Source organism: Crocodylus siamensis, chromosome 10 (genome assembly GCF_052110815.1).
Source record: "Crocodylus siamensis isolate JL-2025a chromosome 10, ASM5211081v1, whole genome shotgun sequence".
Taxonomy (NCBI): Eukaryota; Metazoa; Chordata; order Crocodylia; family Crocodylidae; genus Crocodylus; species Crocodylus siamensis.
Window position 1 is genome coordinate 17,872,195 of NC_143404.1, and position 19,378 is coordinate 17,891,572.

Below are 19,378 nucleotides of genomic sequence, written 5' to 3' on the forward strand. Positions count from 1 at the left end.
CTGTATATAAAGGGGAGATCAGTGTCAACCTAAAAGGTAAAAGTTGCATGCCTTAGGCTACCAAAAGCTGTTGCCTTAGGCTACCAAAATACAAATGGATCTCTCCCTAAACATTTCAGATTCCCAATAACTAAAACTACAGCTTCTACCTCCCTATTAAAAATAAGATCCATGCCGTTAGGCACATGACAATATAATAAACATTTCCCACCCACGTTTCACTTGCACAGGCTCAATGATGCAAAGCTACCTAGGAAAGCCCTAGGCACTAGTCTAACTGCACTCTTGTTTACAAGTGCTGTTCTGTTTGAAAAGATTACAAAAAGTAGCGAGTGAAAAGCTGCAGTTTCCAACCTTGACAGAGGACCCCTCAAGAACAGATTTATTTTGTTAGCTAAAGGAAACACTAAATTCTGAATACACAGCTTTCACGTAAGACCTCTAGTTGCCATGACAATGTAAAAGAGATGAGCGTGGATGTAATTTTTATTGCAATGCTCTGGCATCTGCAGGCATTTCAAAACATCCTTCCTAGAAAATTCCACCACAAAGCCTTTGAACTTTATCAGCTCAACTGCTGTTCTGGAGGGGTAAGAGAATCTGTCATAGCAGAAAGTGTCAGAAACAAAAGGATCCTGGATGCTAATGGTACTGTCAACATCTAGCAGGGACTGATGCATTGTAGAGCAGCAATGGGAAGATCTTCATACATCCCCCCACCCTGAACCACCAGCAATTAGCACAAGGAAGGTCCCACATGGTAGTTAGCTTTGGTCAAAACAAATCTAATTGAAATGGTCTACAAACACATGGCACCCCTGGGAACACCTACAGTTGGGGATGGAGCATGTTACTTGCACTAGAAGGATCACACTGGTGATGGAGGAGTAGACTCAGTGCCAAGAGCCACAGAGAATTATCTCACCATTACCTTGTGCTCCTTCGCATCTGCTTGTTTTGAAGCACACAATTACACACTTAAGTCTCCAGTTGTGAAAACAGTTAAGCATATGCTTAACTTTATACACACAAGCAATTCTCCTAAAAACAACAGTGCTATTACAAAATTCAGCAAATGTGTACCTGTTTTCTGAATCAGCCCCTAAGATCTAAAGGTCTTTGATAAGGGGTCACCTTTATTAAAATGTACAGTACCTGACATATTCCAGTGACCTGACCCAAACCGTCATACTATACAAATTAACTGATCCATCCAGCTCCATTATAGAGCACAAGAAACATCCTGGTTTTTACTTAATGAAAAAAGAACAGCAGTCCTTCTGGCTGGAGCTGCCCCTGGGAGCAGGCTCACCACACCTGCACTTTTGGACATTCTAAGACTTTCAAAAGAAAGATTAAACTGCACTGAGCCCTTTCCCAGCTTGGTAGCTTGGCAGTCATCAGCAGTAATCCGGGTTTTCTGTTTCCCATGGAAAAACAGAGTAAACTGTGCATTTTACTTTTTACCGGAGGCAAACAGATTTCTCATTTTACCAGAAAATCCTATGGATTTTTCAGTTTTGCAACAAGCCCTCTGCAGGTGGGCAGAGTTCCAGCATGCAGGGGGAGAGGGGAAACGGGAGAAGGCTGGTCAGGCAGGGGGCCGCCATGTGAATGTATATGCACGCGGCCACCAGGCAGCCTGGAGAGCAGCTCCTGCAGGTAAGTTGGGGGGGCTGGGTGGGGGGTGGAATTGAGGCCCCCAGAGGGAGAGAGGGAGCGAGCTGAGTAGGGCTGGGGCTGCTGCCCAGCCGGGCAGTGCCTGGAGCTTGGGGCCCAGGGCCACAACACAGCCGCAGGGCCCCAGCGGGGAGTGGGATTGGGTTGGGGGCAGCCCGTCCAGGAGGCGGGGGTGGGGGGCAGGGCCGGCTCCCTGCTGCTGCGTGCAGTCTCAGGGGGGGCAAGGGGCACCTGCGACCCCCCAGACCTGTGCACGGGGTGGGCTGCCTGCTGCGGGCGCAGGCGGGAGGGGGGCTGTTCCCCGTCTTTGTGTGCACTCCCAAGGCGGCAGGGGGTACCCATACCCCCATACCTGTTCATGGTTCAGGGGTTGTGCACTGCCTGCTTTAGGCTTGTACTCCCCACCCTGCTGCCCTCCACTGAGGCCTCTCCAACCCAGCATGTATGACCCAGCACTGTAAGGAACAGCCTAGTTGCACAGGAAGCTACCTGACGCTGTGAGCTCTGCACTGCCCGCATCACCTGCATGCAGCCCTGTGCTGCTGCCCCCACTACAGCCATGCAGGCAGGGGATGGCTTGCCAGGACAGCACAGAGCGCACAGTGGCAGGCAGCTTCTTTCATGGCTCCGCTGTTCTTTGCAGCACTGCATCATACATGCTGGACTGCGGAGGCACCAGATGACGGCAACATGGTGGGAGCCCACATTAGGCAGCCCCTGCACCATGCACAGATCTGGAAGGCATGGGTCCCCATGACCCCAAGGACTGCATGCCACAGCAGGGAGCACCCCCCCAAGCCTACAGCATGCAGCAGCAGGGGGAGCTGGGCTCCACCTTGCTGCAGCAGCCACTGCCTCCTCCCAGAGACAGGGGACTGCAGACCCGGGTCCCTGGCTCCGCAGCCCTGGCAGTTGGGAGCCCCCACTGGCAAAGCTGGGGGAGCAGGTGTGGGTGGGGGGCAAGGGGCACCAGCAGGGCCAGGGACTGTTGGAAGGGAATGAGAAGCACCAGGGGGGTTGGGTGGGGGGGGAGGTCTTTCAGTTTAATCATAGATTTGGCGGGGTTTATTAAGAGAATTTGCAACGTTTTTTTATCAGGGAAAACCAGGATCCCTGGTCATCAGTAGCACTGGCTGCTTAAAGGTGAGTGAAAGTTCCTCAACTTTAAGCCCCAAACTCTTCTTTGTGTTGCAGTGTTATCAAGAGGTTTTGAGTGTTATTTTTAAATGTGATTTAACATGACCTGGTAGGAGGAGAAGGAAGTAGGATTATGTAGCCTGTGGTACTCGATGGGGCGTGAATAAAGGCTGCACCCTTATTATGACACCAGCATGCCACACCTTCAGTCTCCACCTCCAGCCCAGCTAGTCAATTCATCTGTAACATTACTAGCAAGATGATCCAGGTCTGGACACACCCAGCACAGACAGGAACGTACCCTAGGCCTGAATTTTCATTCCCTCAGATAAAGACAGAGCTTCACCTCTACAAGCAGACATGTGCTTGCACATTCCAAGCACCTTATATGAAGCCACCTTTGTTAAGATGGCATCCCTTAGTAAGAAGCATTCAGCTGCTACGTGGCTTTTGGAACAGGAGATGGTTTGGATAGAGATGAGCCAAAGTCCTTTGCACAGCTATGAGTCACATACTGGAGGTGCTGTGATTGTGAAGGGCAAACACAAAAGCTGTCGTGCTTTTGCCAATAGCCCACACACAGCCTTAGAAATTAGAGCTTGCCTTACTGAAAGGCAGTATGATGGCTATTACACAAGGCTATTCACCAGTATTCAAGAGCTGCTTCCAGGGCAAAGGGATAAGAAGGACGCATGATTTAACATCTCCTACAGTTCTAACTATGCAGCCATTTTCTTAGTACAGTACCATGGCACCAGGCTGAACTCATAACCTGATGTGGGATCTGAACCCATAGCCTACTGATAAAGCAGTAAAGATGCTGACTGCAGGGCCATTCACATGTAGGGTTTGGTAAGTGCGCTTTATGCTTTAGTTGTGCTAGTGGCTCCTGAACCCTCAAACACCCACCAGCTGCTGTTGACACTCACCTTATTGATACTGAAATGGCCCTCAAACCTGCAGCCATCTCCATTATTGAGGGGGATTTTCATCGAGTTATCAATGTGACCAACTTCATGCCTTCCCATTTCATCTTGAATATCCAGTCCAACCACTACACAGATGGGAAGAAAAAGATAAGACAAAGAACAGGGGATTGCATGAAGAATTCTTTGTATGGAAAAATACAGTGTCCCCCTGACATTGCACAGACTCGCACCATTTAATTCACCTGTTAAAAAACTAAGCATCTGGTCTGCTCATTAAAATCCATGGATTAACCAACAAAAGGTTTAAGCCTCAGAGTGTCTGACAGACAAATTTAATGGCAGACCCCTGCAATGTAAATGTTTTCCAGAGGGTGAAACTTGAGGCAAACCAGTTAAGTGATTTGCTAAAGGGAACATGTGGTACCTGGATTCAGAACTGTTAATAAACTCAGGAGATTTCTTACTCCTAGACACAAAAAAGAGGCCTTGATGAAATAAGACTGAGATGGATCTTGGGTATAGGAGCCAGGATGCCAGTCAAAGCTGCAGTGATAAAATAAGTGTTCCACTGCTAGGCATGGTCAGACTACAGGATAGACCTAGCTTAGAATATGGGATAACAGGGCATCTACAGAGGCTCCAGGAACCTGACCTCTCCCTCCCACCTCAGCAGCAGGGTCATTGGTCTGTGACACTGTTGGCAGAAATGACTCTTAAGTGAAGAGACTGACACAGTAAAACTGCATCTCTAATTCCTGCCCCAACTGCATGAGCCCTTATTCTTCTATAAAAGAAAGATTCATTAGGAGGGCACTGATTTATTTCTTTCCTGAAAAAAAGTCAAAATCAGAACACAGGATGGGGACTGCACCCTGCCCTCGAAAGATGGAATGCGTAGACTCAGAGCCTTAAGCAGCCAACTCTAAAAATATGGGAAATGTTCTGGCCTCAAAGAAGGTACTCACATTCACAGTGCAGGTTCGGTAAACTGATGTTCAAATTCACTTCTATTTTTCCTCCACTGTCTTTGTCTGGGTCGTCTACGTAGAGCTCGTTAACTCTGCCAGAGAGAGGAGTGCAGATGGTTTCAAGTTCTGACTGACGCATGTGGCTCTTTTCCACTAAGGGAAAAAGTACTTGCCCAGGAAAACAAAATAAAAACTTTTAAATGGTTTGGGTTAGTGTGGGTCAAAGACAGAAATCAGAGGAGTCCTTCTGGAGAGTTAAAATTATATGGGGCTAAAATACTAGTGACTTGATGCATGTCATAAGTGAGCTTTGCCTGCCTTACTCACACCTGCAGGACTAACATGGTCTCCTCTTTTCCACCATGGGTTTTGGCCTATGATGTAAGCAACGAACCTCTTGCTTCCAGAGGTGAATGTCTAGTGCACTGGCCCTCCGTGTTCCTACAACCTTCAGTAAAGGGGGAAGCCAGTAGGGGAGAAAAGGTTTTAGAAACTGCTAGGTCCTGCTTATTCCATAGGAAAGAAGGCTCACTGGTTTAGCTACTGCTATGTGATTTATGCAGCAGAGGCAGAGGTAGTTTGCACAACAGAACGTGAGGGATCAAGACCCCTGTGAATAACCCTGCCCAAACCGAAAGTGGTTTGGGTTTCACAAGCTTCTCCAATTCCTATCTCTTGACATTGCCTTTCTGGCTGCTGAGACTTCCCTTGCACCTCCTCTCCACACTTGTCTCTCCCTGATGGTTTCACTTTGAATTCTGGATGGTAATTAAAAACAGCAAAATGAAACTAAGAAGAGAATCATTCTGTAGCTCCCACAAAAGGTATCAGATATTTAGACTGGCAAACAAGATTAAAAAAAAAACCTACAGAAAAAGATAGAAGGAATACAAGAAAGAAAGAAAAAAAAATCAACTGACTATTCATGATTGTTACAAATCTTATCAGTTCCATTATTTATGACTATTATAAACACTTAAAAATAAAGACCAAAACATCCAGTGCAGACACAATTTAAAAGCCCAAATGCTTGTGATATTTAAAAATTAGTTCAGAAAAAGCTCTGGAATATATCCTGCAGGGGAAAATCCTTTACTGGACCAAGGAAAAAGATAAGATTACCTAACAGATCCTTCCTATCTCAAACTTTTGTGGTATCCAGACACACAAGATAAGTATGTTAGATAAGGTATATGCTGATACATTCTGTGGCAAAACTATGGGAACTCACTATCAAATAAGCTGCCTTCACCAGTAAGAACTCAATATTATTTTTACCTGTGATTAAAGGGTGCTCAGTGGCTTGACAGGTATATAGATGAAAGATGTCTGCTAGAGGAGCTTACACAATAACAGACCATATAGATTAAGGAGAGTTGAAGAATGGGTCAAAAGTGTTTTTACTCTGATGAGGCAATGATTTTTGCAGGTGATAACTTTTATTGGACTAACTGCATGGTTGAGATAGACCTGGACAGACTCTCTCTGGGCCATCAATTTCCAGTTGGTGAATCACATGTCCTATTGATCCAGGTTTTCAAATGAAGAAGCAAACAGCTGCCAAGTTTTTTTTACTTCTTTTTTGGTGGAGGGGATGGGGAGGGAGAGGAAGAATAACTACCACAAGGTCAGTGAGTTTGATTGAAATCTTGATGAAATCAATCCAACATTTGTGTTCAGCTTCACAGCCCTACCTTCCCTTCTGTTGTTAATTGCCTATACATGCTGTTTGTGTCATTTTTATTAATCACTTGAAACGTATGTTGAGTAATGATTACAGAGGGAGGGGTAAGCCTGCTCATCAGTGACCTGGTTAGAAGCTCCTTGGCTGGGTCTCCTTCCTGATGGAAGGTATTAAAAGCCTTCTACGTATTTATTATGGACAGATTATATAGTGCTAAGGATTAAGTCATACCTCACATACGGCTCTCATGAGTGACCTCAGCCAGGAAGGACATTAATCCCCAATGGTGATGCGCCTTACTGCATCCTTGGAGAATTCTCAGCCAGATCCTATTTGCCAACCAGTCTGTTTCATAACACACTCTGGCTTTCTCCCAGCTTTTTTCTGCTGTCCAAGATTCGGGTCATGCCCTGCCACTACTTTAGAAAGCTTAGCATTACCAATGAAAAGGTGCTTCCATGCCAAGGCTAAGAACAGAGCATACATCCGATTCAGAAGCTCAGCTGTCAAAGAGCCCTGGTACACTCTGGAAGCATCATCCTTTTACTGGGAATTCTGCCATCATGAACCAGCCAGAAGCTCAACCTGGGTTTGAACAGCCACCACACAAACGATAATATTTGTAATCACTACACTTTTCTTTTGTAGCTCTAAAAGCTTCTTGCAAGGACAGACAAGCATGACCATTTGACAGAGTGGGTAACAGAGGCAAGAAGAGCATGGCAATTTTGCTCAGTTACACATCTAGTCAGTGGCACAGTAACCAAATCTTGGATTTCTCATCACCTATCCTAAGCTCATTTGCTAGACCCCAGCTGCACACCCAAAAATGGACTACAGGCAAAACTCACAAGATGCAGGGTTTGCTAGGTATATCTGCTTTCAATTAATGTGATATGTGGGGAGCCAGAAGAAGAGGTTAGCAGGCTGAGGGGAATCAGGGAGGCAGAGGAGGAAATTGACAGATATTTTCTTTCCCTGCAGGGATGTACGACCAAGGAGGACGCACCTCAAGATGAGCCCTCCACTGCTAAGTGGCAGATGGCCACCTCCCATGCCAGGGCTGCTCGAGACACGGCAGCACCAGTTCCTACAGTCCGGCTGGAGAACAGGTACGAAGCCCTGGCAGCCCTGGAGGAGGAGGAAGGAGAGGACGAAACCGGGGAGGAGGCAACTCCACGCTCACTGCATCCTGTGCAAGCTGAAGGAGGCAAGAAGGCCAGGAGGAAGAAGCGTCGCGTGATCGTCATTGGTGACTCCATCCTGAGAGGTACGGCGGGCCCCATCTGTCGCCGGGACCCCTCGGCACGCGAGGTATACAGCCTACCTGGAGCAAGGATTCAGGATGTGAAAGGGATGCTCCAGACCGTAATCCAGCCCACCGATTATTACCCCATGGTCCTAGTCCATGTGGGCACTAACGATGCGGCTAGGAGGAGCCCTGATCGCCTGATGGAGGACTACCACGCTCTGGGGTGCGTGCTGAAGGAGATGGGTGCACAGGTGGTTTTCTCTTCTACCCTGCCAGCGAGTGGATGAGGCAGATGGCATGAAACGTGCATCACGGAGACCAACTGGCGGCTACAGGAATGGTGCTTCGAGAGGGCTTTGGCTTCCTCAGCCATGACCGGCACATCACAACGAGAGACATGCTGGGATGGGACGGGCTCCACCTTTCCCCTAAAGGTAAGCGTGTGTTCTCTTCTAGGTTGGCGGACCTCCTCCGGCGGGCTTTAAACTAGGCTTGCCGGGGGAAGGGGAAGATGAGGGCGGAGGAAACAGACTGCCAGACCAAACAGCACCCACAACTACAGCCCAGCCCAGACCAACGAGCAAAGCGAATAAACAGGTAAGAGACAGGGGCCAGGGTAACGCTGGGACTAGAGAGTCAGTACACACATCTACAGGAGGCCTCAAATGCCTCTACACAAACGCTCATAGTATGGGCAACAAGCAGGAGGAACTCACCCTCCTGCTGGCTGACACCAGCCCGGACATAATGGGGATTACGGAAATGTGGTGGGACGCAATGCATGATTGGGCGGTGAATGTCAAGGGCTATAGGCTGTAAAGGAGGGACAGGACAGGAAAGAGAGGTGAGGGCATGGCACTCTATATTAAGGAGGAATACACATCCTCCTCAATTAGCAAGGAGCCAGGGGAGGGGCACTCTGAAGTGCTTTGGGTTAGAGTACAAGGCAGTCGAGGGGAAAGAGACTTAACGGTGGGAGTCTACTACTGACCTCCCAACCAGGGAGAAGAGCTTGACCAGGAATTCTTGGGTCAGCTCACAGAGGTAGTGAAGGCTAAGGATGTGGTAGTCATGGGGGACATCTGCTGGGAAGAGCAGTCAGCCAGGTCTGAACACTCACATAGGTTCTTGGCCAGAGTGCAGGACCTCCATCTAACCCAGAAGGTGCACAGCCCCACCAGGGGAGACGCCTTGTTGGACCTGGTGCTGGCCACGGGTGATGACTTGGTGAGGGGGCTGTGGGTGCTCAACCACCTGGGCGACACCAATCATCGCCTGCTGGGATTCACCATCCAGCGCAAGGTGGCAAAGGCATGCAGTAAGGCACTGGCCCTAGATTTTAGGAGGGCAGACTTCAACGAGCTAAGGAGGATAGTTGGAGAAGTGCTGAGGTCCCGGAGGGGAGGGGAGCCAGGTGTCCAAGGAGAGTGGTTGCTCCTTAAGGAGATGATCCTCCAAGCCCAAAGGAAGGTAATCCCAACGAGGATCAAAGGGAGCAGGAGAGCACACAAGCCTCCGTGGCTCACCAAAAGCATCCGGGAATGTCTCCTTCCTAAAAAGGAGGCTTACACCCAATGGAAAGAAGGGGTCATCACCAGGGAGGACTATTCTGTAGTTGCTTGGGGATGTAGGGGGTAGTCAGGAAGGCCAAGGCAGAGATGGAACTGGGACTAGCTTCCCAGATTAAGGACAATAAGAAGTCCTTTTTTAAATACATAGGGGGTAAAAAGAAGGTCCCGGGTAATGTGGGGACCTTCCAGGACGCCATGGGAAACTTGGTCGTCACACCAGACGGCAAAGCTAACATGTTTAACGATTTCTTTGCCTCCGTCTTCCTAAGTAGGGACCAGAACAGCCACCTCCCTGCTGGGCCCCCCTCGGGCCCCGGGGGAGGCACACCTGGGCCACGGGTTAGCGAGGATTTAGTTAGGGAGCTTCTGGAGGGGTTGGACGTATTCAAGTCAGCCGGCCCGGATGATCTCCACCCTAGAGTTCTAAAGGAACTGGCCGAGGTCATTGCAAGTCCCCTGGCACAACTTTACGAGCACTCGTGGTGCTCTGGTAAGGTACCGGAGGACTGGAAGAGGGCCAACGTGGTCCCCATCTTCAAAAAAGGCAGGAAGGAGGACCCGGGAAACCATAGGCCGGTTAGTGTTACCTCAATCCTAGGCAAGCTGTTGGAGAAAATTATGCTGGCACACATCCATAAGGGGCCAGCAGGGGACTGCATGCTCAGGGGCAACCAACATGGGTTCATCAGTGGCAGGTCCTGTCAGACCAACCTGGTGGCCTTTTATGATCAGATCACCAGATCATTAGATGCAGGGGTAGCAGTGGATATAGTCTTCCTGGACTTCCGGAAGGCTTTCGACACTGTCTCGCACCCCGTTCTCATTAAGAAACTGGGGGGCTGTGGTGTAGACACCCACACAGTCAAATGGGTCGCCAACTGGCTGGATGGCCTCACCCAGAGGGCGGCAGTGGATGGGTCCTTCTCAACCTGGAAGGACGTGGGCAGTGGGGTCCCGCAGGGCTCGGTCCTTGGGCCCGCACTGTTCAACATCTTCATCAGCGATTTGGACGAGGGGGTAAAAAGCACCCTGTTCAAATTTGCTGATGACACTAAGACGTGGGGGGACATGGGCACACTGGAAGGATGCAACAGGCTATAATCAGACCTAGACAGGTTACAAGGGTGGGCGGATGAGAATAGGATGGGTTTCAACACAGACAAGTGCAAGGTGATGCACCTCGGGAGGAACAACCGGCACCATACCTACAGGTTAGGGAACTCCCCTCTTGTCAGCACAGAGGCAGAAAGGGATCTGGGGGTCATCATTGACTCCAAGATGAGCATGGGCCGGCAGTGTGGAGAGGCAGTCAGGAAGGCCAACCGCACCTTGTCATGCATCCACACATGCATCTCGAGCAGGTCCAAAGAGGTGATCCTCCCCCTCTATGCGGCACTGGTCAGGCCGCAGTTGGAGTACTGTGTCCAGTTCTGGGCGCCACACTTCAAGAGGGATGTCGACAGCATGGAGAGGGTCCAGAGGAGGGCCACTCGTATGATCAGGGGGCAGCAGGGCAGGCCCTATGAGGAGAGGCTATGGGACCTGAACCTGTTCAGCCTCCAAAAGAGAAGGCTGAGGGGGATCTTGTGGCCTGTCAGGGGGGATCAGCAGGCATTGGGGGAGTCATTGTTCCCCCGAGCACCGCCAGGAGTGACCAGGAATAACGGTCACAAGCTGGCTGAGGGTAGGTTTAGGTTAGATATCAGGAGGCGCTACTTCACGGTCAGGGCGGCTAGGGTCTGGAACCAACTTCCAAGAGAAGTGGTACAGGCTTCTACCCTGGGGGTGTTTAAGAGGAGGTTTGATACACATCTTGCTGGGGTCGTTTGACCCCAGTACTCTTTCCTGCCATGGCAGAAGGTCGGACTAGATGATCCGCTCAGGTCCCTTCCGACCCTAGAAACTATGAAACTATGAAAAGCAACGCCAACACTGGACCCCTGCTAAACCAGATGGGGCAAGTGACAACCAATGCCCAGGAAAAAGCAAACTTGCTAAACGGGTACTTTGCATCAGTTTTTCACCAGTCCCATGGCACAGCCCTGCTCACTATGGGTCAGGGAGGCTCGGGTGACGGAGATTCCTTGCCCTCCATCAATGCTGACCTTGTGAAGGAACACCTTGAAAGGCTGGATACCTTCAAGTCAGCCGACCCTGATGAGTTACACCCAAGGGTACTTGGGAAGCTGGCAAGAATCATAGCTCAGCCCCTGGCACGGATCTTTGAGAGCTCCTGGTGCTCTGGTGAAGTGCCCAAAGATTGGAAGAGGGCCAATGTTATGTCTATCTTCAAGAAAGGGAGGAAAGTAGATCTGGCATACTACGGGCCCATTAGCCTGATCTCTATCCTGGGGAAGGTCTTGGAAAAGATTATCAAAGAGGCCATCCTTAACAGACTAGCTGATGGCAATATCCAGAGGGATACTCAGCATGGGTTTGTTGCGGGTAGGTCTTGCTTGACCAATCTCATTTCCTTTTATGACCAGGTGACTTATCACCTGGACAAGGGGGAAGAGATCGATGTTGTATATCTTGACTTTAAAAAAGCCTTTGATCTAGTATCCCACGATCACCTCTTGGCTAAACTAGCTAACTGCAGCCTCGACCTCACCATGATCCTCTGGCTGGGGAACTGGCTCCGCGGTAGGACCCAGAGGGTGGTGGTAGACAGCAGCCAATCGTCTTCGTCCGCTGTGATCAGTGGGGTCCCTCAAGGCTCTGTCCTAGGGCCTATGCTGTTTAACATCTTCATCAATGATGTGGACATTGGTGTCAGAACGGGACTAGCCAAGTTTGACGATGACACCAAACTCCGGGGTAAAGCATCCACACCTGAGGACAGGAGAATGATCCAGGCAGATCCTGACAGGCTCATGAAACGGGTGGAAGAGAACCTGATGGTGTTCAACACTGAAAAATGCAAGGTTCTCCACCTTGGGAGGGAAAACCTGCAGCATCCTTATAGGCTCAGCAGTGCTATGCTGGTTAGCACTTCGGATGAAAGGGACTCGAGGGTCACAATTGACCACAAGCTGAACATGAGCCTGCAATGTGATGCTGCGGCTAGTAAAGCAAGCAAAAGGCTGGTTTGCATCCATAGATGCTTCTCAAGCAAATCCCGGGACGTCATTCTCCCCTTGTACTCGGCCTTAGTGAGGCCGCAGCTGGAGTTCTGCGTCCAGTTTTGGGGTCCACAACTCAAAAAGGATGTGGAGAAGCTTGAGAGGGTGCAGAGGAGAGCCAGGCACATGATCAGAGGTCAGGAAAACAGACCTTACGATGAGCGGCTGAGAGCCATGGGGCTCTTCAGCCTGGGAAAGCACAGGCTCAGGGGTGATCTGATGATGACCTATAAATTTATCAAGGGTGTTCACCAGGATCTGGGGGAACGTCTGTACCAGAACGCCCCAAGGGATGACGAGATCAAATGGTCACAAACTCTACCACGACCGATTCAGGCTGGACATAAGAAAGAACTTCTTCACTGTCCGAGCCCCCAGGGTTTGGAATAGACTGCCACCAGAGGCGGTTCAAGCACCCACTTTGAACACCTTCAAGACACATTTGGATGCTTATCTTGCTGGGATCCTATAATCCCTGCTGACTTCCTGCCCCTGGGGTGGGGGACTGGACTCGATGATCCTCTGGGGTCTCTTCCAGCCCAAATGTCTATGAAATCTATGAAATTGGAAATTTAATTCCCAGAAGATACTCTAGAAATCTGCAGGTAAAAGCAGAGCTCTGGTGTCATGATCCCTCCCTCCATCAGCTCACCCCGAGCCATTACTAGGGTAGAAATGGAACTAGCAGGTTCTTGCATTAGTGTCATAGGCGCCAACTTATTTTTGCTGGGAGGAGGGAAACTAAGCTGATGGACATGTTGAACAGCCCTCTTCTAGGGCGATCACTAGGGGTGCACCGATATATTGGTTGGCTATGAGATCGTCACCAATAAAAAGTAGAAAAAATGTTATCGGCTATCAGCTTTTTTTGGTCATCGTAGTAGATCATTACAGCTGCGTGCCCGGTGCACCCTGGCAAGTGTAGCCTGGTTCTTGTACCCCACAGCCAGCCTGAGCCCATGGCAGACTACAGGTCCCAGCGAGCAGCAGAAGTGGGAAGGGGCACTGGAGAGGGGTCGCAGGACACCATGCTCAGCAACAAAGGGACTGTTACTGGCTCCCGCTGCCATCGCAACACCATGTGCACAGCAGGAGCCTGAGTGCCAGGGCTGCTGCCAAGATGTTGAGATGTAGGGACATGGGGTAAGGCACCTTGAGAGGGACATTCTGCTGTGCTGCGCACCGGGCACCTTTGCAAAAGCAGCTTTTCCCCAGTGGCCGCAGGAGCTCAGCTGTGCAAAGCCCGCTAACATTGAGCGGCAGCATGCTCTGGGGCTCCAAATACACCTAGCACTGCTGTCCACATGAGGATCCACCCTGCCCGCCTGGGATGGCAGCATGGATTATGTGGGGAGCAGAGCTGCAGGAAGGAACCGTGGGTGAGGGGATGACGTGCAGAAATAAGGTGGTCACCCCATCAAGAGCTGGAACAGCCAGGAAGTGTGGGTATGTGTATGTTATGAATACAAACCAAACAAAAAAAAGGTTTATTTATGTCAGTAGTTTAAAATGCTTTGCACTATCACTAAACATTGGCACTACTACTAAACAAGATTTAAAATCGGTGCATCCCTAGTGACTACCTTGTCAAAACAGAAAGGCAGAACATATACCCCTTCCCCACAATCCAGCCACACAGCCAGAGCAAAACCTAGCGAGTCCGGGGGGAGGGGGGGCAGATGCAGGCTGTCAACTGTGGACTATGGGGTCTCCACCCTATTGCCCTCCCCATGGGAGCCCTGTGCCAGCCATGCCATCATGGTGAGCTGCCCCTTGCCTGGAAGCAGCAGGGGGCACAACTCTGCACCACTGCCCCCACTCCTGCTGGGTGGGCAGGAGGTGCCTTGCCATGATAACACAGCTGGCGCAGGGTTCCTGGGAAGACGGGAGCAGGGCAGGGAGCCCTGAGGCTGCGGCAGGCAGCCCACATCCACCCCTTCCCCATGCACAAATCTGGAACTCTGCCAGCCTGCAAGGAAAAACCCACCATTTCCTGCAATGTTTTTGTGGTGAACAGAAAACCCAGATCCCTGCACAATTCTGAGAATCCAGGACAAATGCTGTCCTGGAGCCACGCAGCCCGGGACCAGGACTTGATGTTCTCATTTGGGACTGTCCTACTCAGTTAGGGACAGATGGGACCTTACCCTCTTCCTGAGAGACGGCAGGGCTCTCAGGGCCCCCATGCGCATGGCACCTATGATTAGTGCCTTTCATTAAAGGCACTCTGTGCTCAAGCATTATCCTTTCCTCAAGTGCCAAACAGTGGGATTTCATGGTGTTTCTCCAACCAATGAAAACTGGTGCAAGTGTACTGGGAATAGTTTTGGCAATGCAGCCTCTAGCAATGAGTGCTAGAAGGATAAAGTGTGCCTCAAGAAGAAAGCAGTTGGCTTCCAAGCATATGGCTGCCCCTGTATGACAGATGATGGGAATATCTGAGTACTCCTGTGCCACCAATTGATTGCAGGGGTGAGACAGTCACAGGGGCAATATAATCTCAGGCAGGGGGAGGATTGCAAATACAGACAGATAGTTGGGCTCTTCAGAGATGGCTGCAGAATAAATCCACTCTACCCAAAGACACAAAGGGAGCACAACAAGTGTAACTTCAAGACAGGTGAAAAGGTTATCATTTTACTGGTTTCCACTAGGGGCTACTATAGAGGTGCTTATAAAAGGAACCTATGGGAGCAGGTAGGTGAGTTATATGCCTTTCACCCCAAGGGCCTATAGTCAGTGTTTCAAGGAACGAGGGAAGCAGTTTCCCTACCCAGCATGAGCTGTAGCCTACCCAGAAACAATCTGCTTTATTTCTAGAAAAAACCATTTTCAAATACTTTGGATTCCTGGGTTATTGCTGGTATTCTCATTCACTCATTCCAGGTGCTCACACGCTTGCAGCACTGCACAGAAAGATGTCGGGGATTCTTTTGCTAAGGCTGCAGGTTGTGCAAGCAGCACACAGGGAGGGGGAGAGGGAAGATGCAGTACCAGGGATTCAGTATCACACAGAGGTTTCACCTAAAGAAGCATGAGCTACTCCTCTATTTGTAGCCTTCAGACACTCCAGAGACAACAGTTTTGTTCCTACCCCATGACTTCAGCCCCTGCAAACTGTCTCACACCAATTACAGGTGTCATAAAGCCTCTGACCTTTGAATAACAGAAGAGATCTAATTCTTCTTCACTTCACTATCTTTCTGGTCACATGCTTGCATAGTTTATTTGGTTCCTGTCTTCTTTGGCTTGTTTGGTTTTGTTCCTGTTTTCTTTTCCTCCTTCACAGGAAACCAGCCTTTTGCTGCTTCTTTCACCCCAAATTAACCTTACTGCTCATACACCACAGACTCTGTATCATCCCAGAATGACCTGAAAAAAGACAGACTGCATCCAGTGGGACTCTATTTTGCTTCGTCTTGTATGGTTTTGGAGGGTCAGCTTCCCTGCCCAGGCAAATTCCTTTCACAGACCTCCTCAGAGCTGCTTAGTGTTCAAGACATCATTTGAACTTACTGACTTTTGACAAAACAGCTGATGGTCTTCTGTCACCCCAGACCTGTACCATGCTGAGGCCCCTGTACCATCCTCTTCCTTCCATTGACACAGGAAGGTAATATCACGTCTTTCCAAGGAATGAGAAGTAAAACCAAAGATTTTCTCATGTAAAATAAGCCAGATTTGCAGTATTCTCTGCCACTGGTAGTTTCCTGCTGTGCCCCACATTTTGGTTGCTTCCTCATTTTTTAAAATGTCATTGCCCCAGTTTTGATCTTTGCTAAGTTGAGAGACATACAAAATGTGCTGCCCTATAAAGGAAGGAACTCTACTTCTCAGGGTGTTGAGAGAGGGGAGATAGACATTAAAGATGTCAACATCCACTTGAGTCAACTGCGGTGAATGACATGACACCACGATCTTCCGCTTCCTGCTAACCCACACACACGATGGGATGAATGGCATAATGCGTCGCAACCGTAAGGCCTTTCATTAGGTAATCTCAAGGCATTAGGCAAACATTAATTAAGATTCAACACCCCTGGGAGGTAGGCAGCTAAATATTACCTTCTTCCACACAAAAGTTGAGTATATTGCTCAGTCAGTGAGAGAGTCAGGACTACAATCTTCGACTGTCATGCTGTTCCAGCTATTAAATCACACTCCCTCATCTAGTCCATCTTGCTCCAGTGTTTCCACTTCCTCAATTGAACCAACAAGTGGAGTTGTACCTGTAACTCACTGACCTGAACTTGGACCAAAGGGTGAGAGTTCTAGCCTCTGTGCTTCCTTTGTACAGTTAGTTATGTAGTGTATATGGGCACTGTTCACTTTAAGATGCTGCATCTTGTAGACAGACCAAAGATCTAGCATCTCCAGTGAAAGTCCCATGACCTGGGATAAAAGCAGTGAATTTTCTGCTGAAGGTCACCATTTTATTACAGATGCACTACCCAAAGTCACTTCTTATGCAATAGATTATGACCTTTCAAGTGGGAAAAGAGCCACTTCTATCAGTCAAAGGCAATTCCTTCACAATGGTTCTTGGTGCAGATACAAAAATACCTGCATGAATAAAAAGCATGGAGGTATTTGGTCAAAAACTGATTTGCCATACTTATAAATGCCTTTGCCACATTCACAATGCAAACCTAGTGATATCCCAAACTGCACAACTGGCAATTAGTGACATGTCAGCTACGTTAATTATAATTACTTCTTTCCTCTTTAATAGGGGAATACTTGAAAATACTTTATCAGTTCTACAGAGCATTAACTAGGTCATACTGTACAGGATTTCTCTCATCAGTTACGATTACAATATTCATACCCATCTGAACCTGATCCAGAGTAATTAGAAAAAAGGATTAATTCCACCTTGGATGTGCAACGTAAGAGCAGGATGAGTTAGGGAGGCCGTTAAAAAGTTATGATGAGCAACTCCTGGAAACTCAACCTACTGTTGATCCTGCCCAGGAAATGCCAGAGTCTTTTAACAGCTTTTATTTTCCCAACAGTTTGAGTCACTTGCTTAGTGGGACAGAGTGCATTTAGGACTGCCAACTTAGCAAAAGCCCAAATGTGGGAGAATGACCTTCTTTTCTTTATCTTTCCTGTACCACAGAAAGAAAATGAATCCTCAGCTTCTTGTATCCTATATTTACAAGGGCTCTCTAGGGCGAGGGGATATCACTGACAAAATGTAAAAAGTGTTCTCTCTCTCTCTCTCACCAGCATCTAGAAATGCTGCTCCTGCCAGAGATTTAACCCTACACAGGAATCAGATCTGGATCTTCCACATGCCTATATAGAGCACTAGCCTCCAGGACCACCTAATACATCCAGGAAATGAAAGATCAGGAGGTTTTTCAAGGTTTATCCACACAGGGAAGTTAGGCAGGAGAATATGAATTTATAGAACATTAGTCAACCCATGCCAACTGCCTTTGCAAATGCTCTTAGTGTGCACTAAGTTACTCTGCTTATCAAAGGCACTTTATTGTCAAACTCTAAAAGGGTATTTGGGCACTCAGGCTTGCCCTGAAGGAGATGGGAGTTTACCTGCCTGAGAGCATGCAAGTGTTCTGACCCTTCTGCTATACTGTAATGCTATGGGTCATCGTCCCACTCTCCTGCTTGCCTGCCATGTCTTTGACGAGTTGTTTCTCTTTGAAAGATTGGATGACTGGTTGGGAGAAGATCTTTCTGACTAGGTTCCAGTTCTTCCACAGGGTTCCACCTCCCCTACACCCTGCCTCTTTTCTCTCAGGCCTGAGGTGAACAAAGCCCACATGGTCTTGTGTGGGAGGCCTCTCTGGATTATCTCTCTGGATTGTTCCGTGCCTCTCATGCATCATTCTCTAGTTCGTGTCCTGGTTCCTGTGAATTCTCTATCCATGGTTAAGTTACTTGTCTATTCACATGAATGGCCTTAATTATACTTTCTGCCTTAGTAGCTCCGCGTCTTTCCTCATACATGGTGGGAACTTATTTAGAGCAACTTATGAACCAAAAGAAAAGATAACTCCTTCAACCTTTCTTCAGGCTGTACAACTAAATCCACTTGATGCCCCTTGGATCCCAGGTATTGTGCCAGGGCATTCCCCAAATCCACATCCCCTGGGTTTGACCTTCTGAGCCGCAGTTAATTAACTTATTCCAATAAATGACAGTCCCTTTTACAATCCAGACCCAGCTGTGCCCCCAAGATTCCTAAATTAACCAGTTTCTTCTTTACTTTCCCCAGTAACCTCTGACGGGAAATGGCTTCATCCCTTTTCTTTTCCTTATTTTATACAGGGCTTGTCCTTAAGTTCTCTAGATCTTTGCCCACTGAGGTTTGTCTTTGAATGTCACTACCTCTGCATTCTGGGCTCCTTGTCCCCTCAACCTCTGCTGATTCCCCAAGAGGCACCTCCCCACTCTGGACCTCATGTCTAGAGCACTGCCAGCACAATTCTCTTTTTTCCTGGTGCCCACTTTACTTAGTTTTTCTTGTAGGGACAAGTGGCTTTTCTCTTGGACTCATCCAGATCTTAGTGTTCCGAGAGGGTTTGACAACTGTTTGTCCAGCTCCCAAGGCTGCAGTGTTTCTCTGTTCCCAGGAGAATGCCAAAGGTTTTCTCAAATGAACCTTTTAAGTTCCCCACTCTCTTCCCCCAGCCAATCGAAGCCAGCTCCCTGGGGCACACAGCTTGGTGCCTCTGGAGACCTGCTCTCCTCCCAGGTTCTCCCTGGATATTGTCCCAGGCACACCGGAGACATGCGGCTGAACCTGCTTGGGTGAATCCGTTGCCAACACAGCTGGTCCTGCAGGTCATGGCAAGGGCTTGCCCACAGCCCCTGCTACACTTTCGGGTCTGCCAGAAGTACTTCCAGTCCACTTCCAGGTCCGCTGCCAAGCACACAGGGGACCTCCCCGTGCTCCTGTGGGATGTTCCATCTGCCCCACCATCTCAGCATTCACGAGCTGCACTTGGTACCTTGAGGTACGTAGAAAAAACATATAAAGCTCCGTCTATGGCCAAATCACTGATT

The 19,378-nt window shown here is 48.8% G+C and overlaps 1 protein-coding gene across 1 annotated transcript in view; it reads right to left on the reverse strand.

Annotated features, from left to right (window-relative positions):
- Positions 1–19,378, reverse strand: part of ERGIC1 (endoplasmic reticulum-golgi intermediate compartment 1) — a 95,071-nt gene that overhangs the window by 24,329 nt on the left and 51,364 nt on the right. Inside the window, exons 4-5 of the mRNA XM_090064885.1 lie at positions 4,712–4,806; positions 3,747–3,871 (exon numbers count right to left, since the gene is read on the reverse strand). Coding sequence (XP_089921011.1) covers positions 3,747–3,871; positions 4,712–4,806 — 220 coding nt within the window. The remainder of the gene's footprint in view (positions 1–3,746; positions 3,872–4,711; positions 4,807–19,378) is intronic.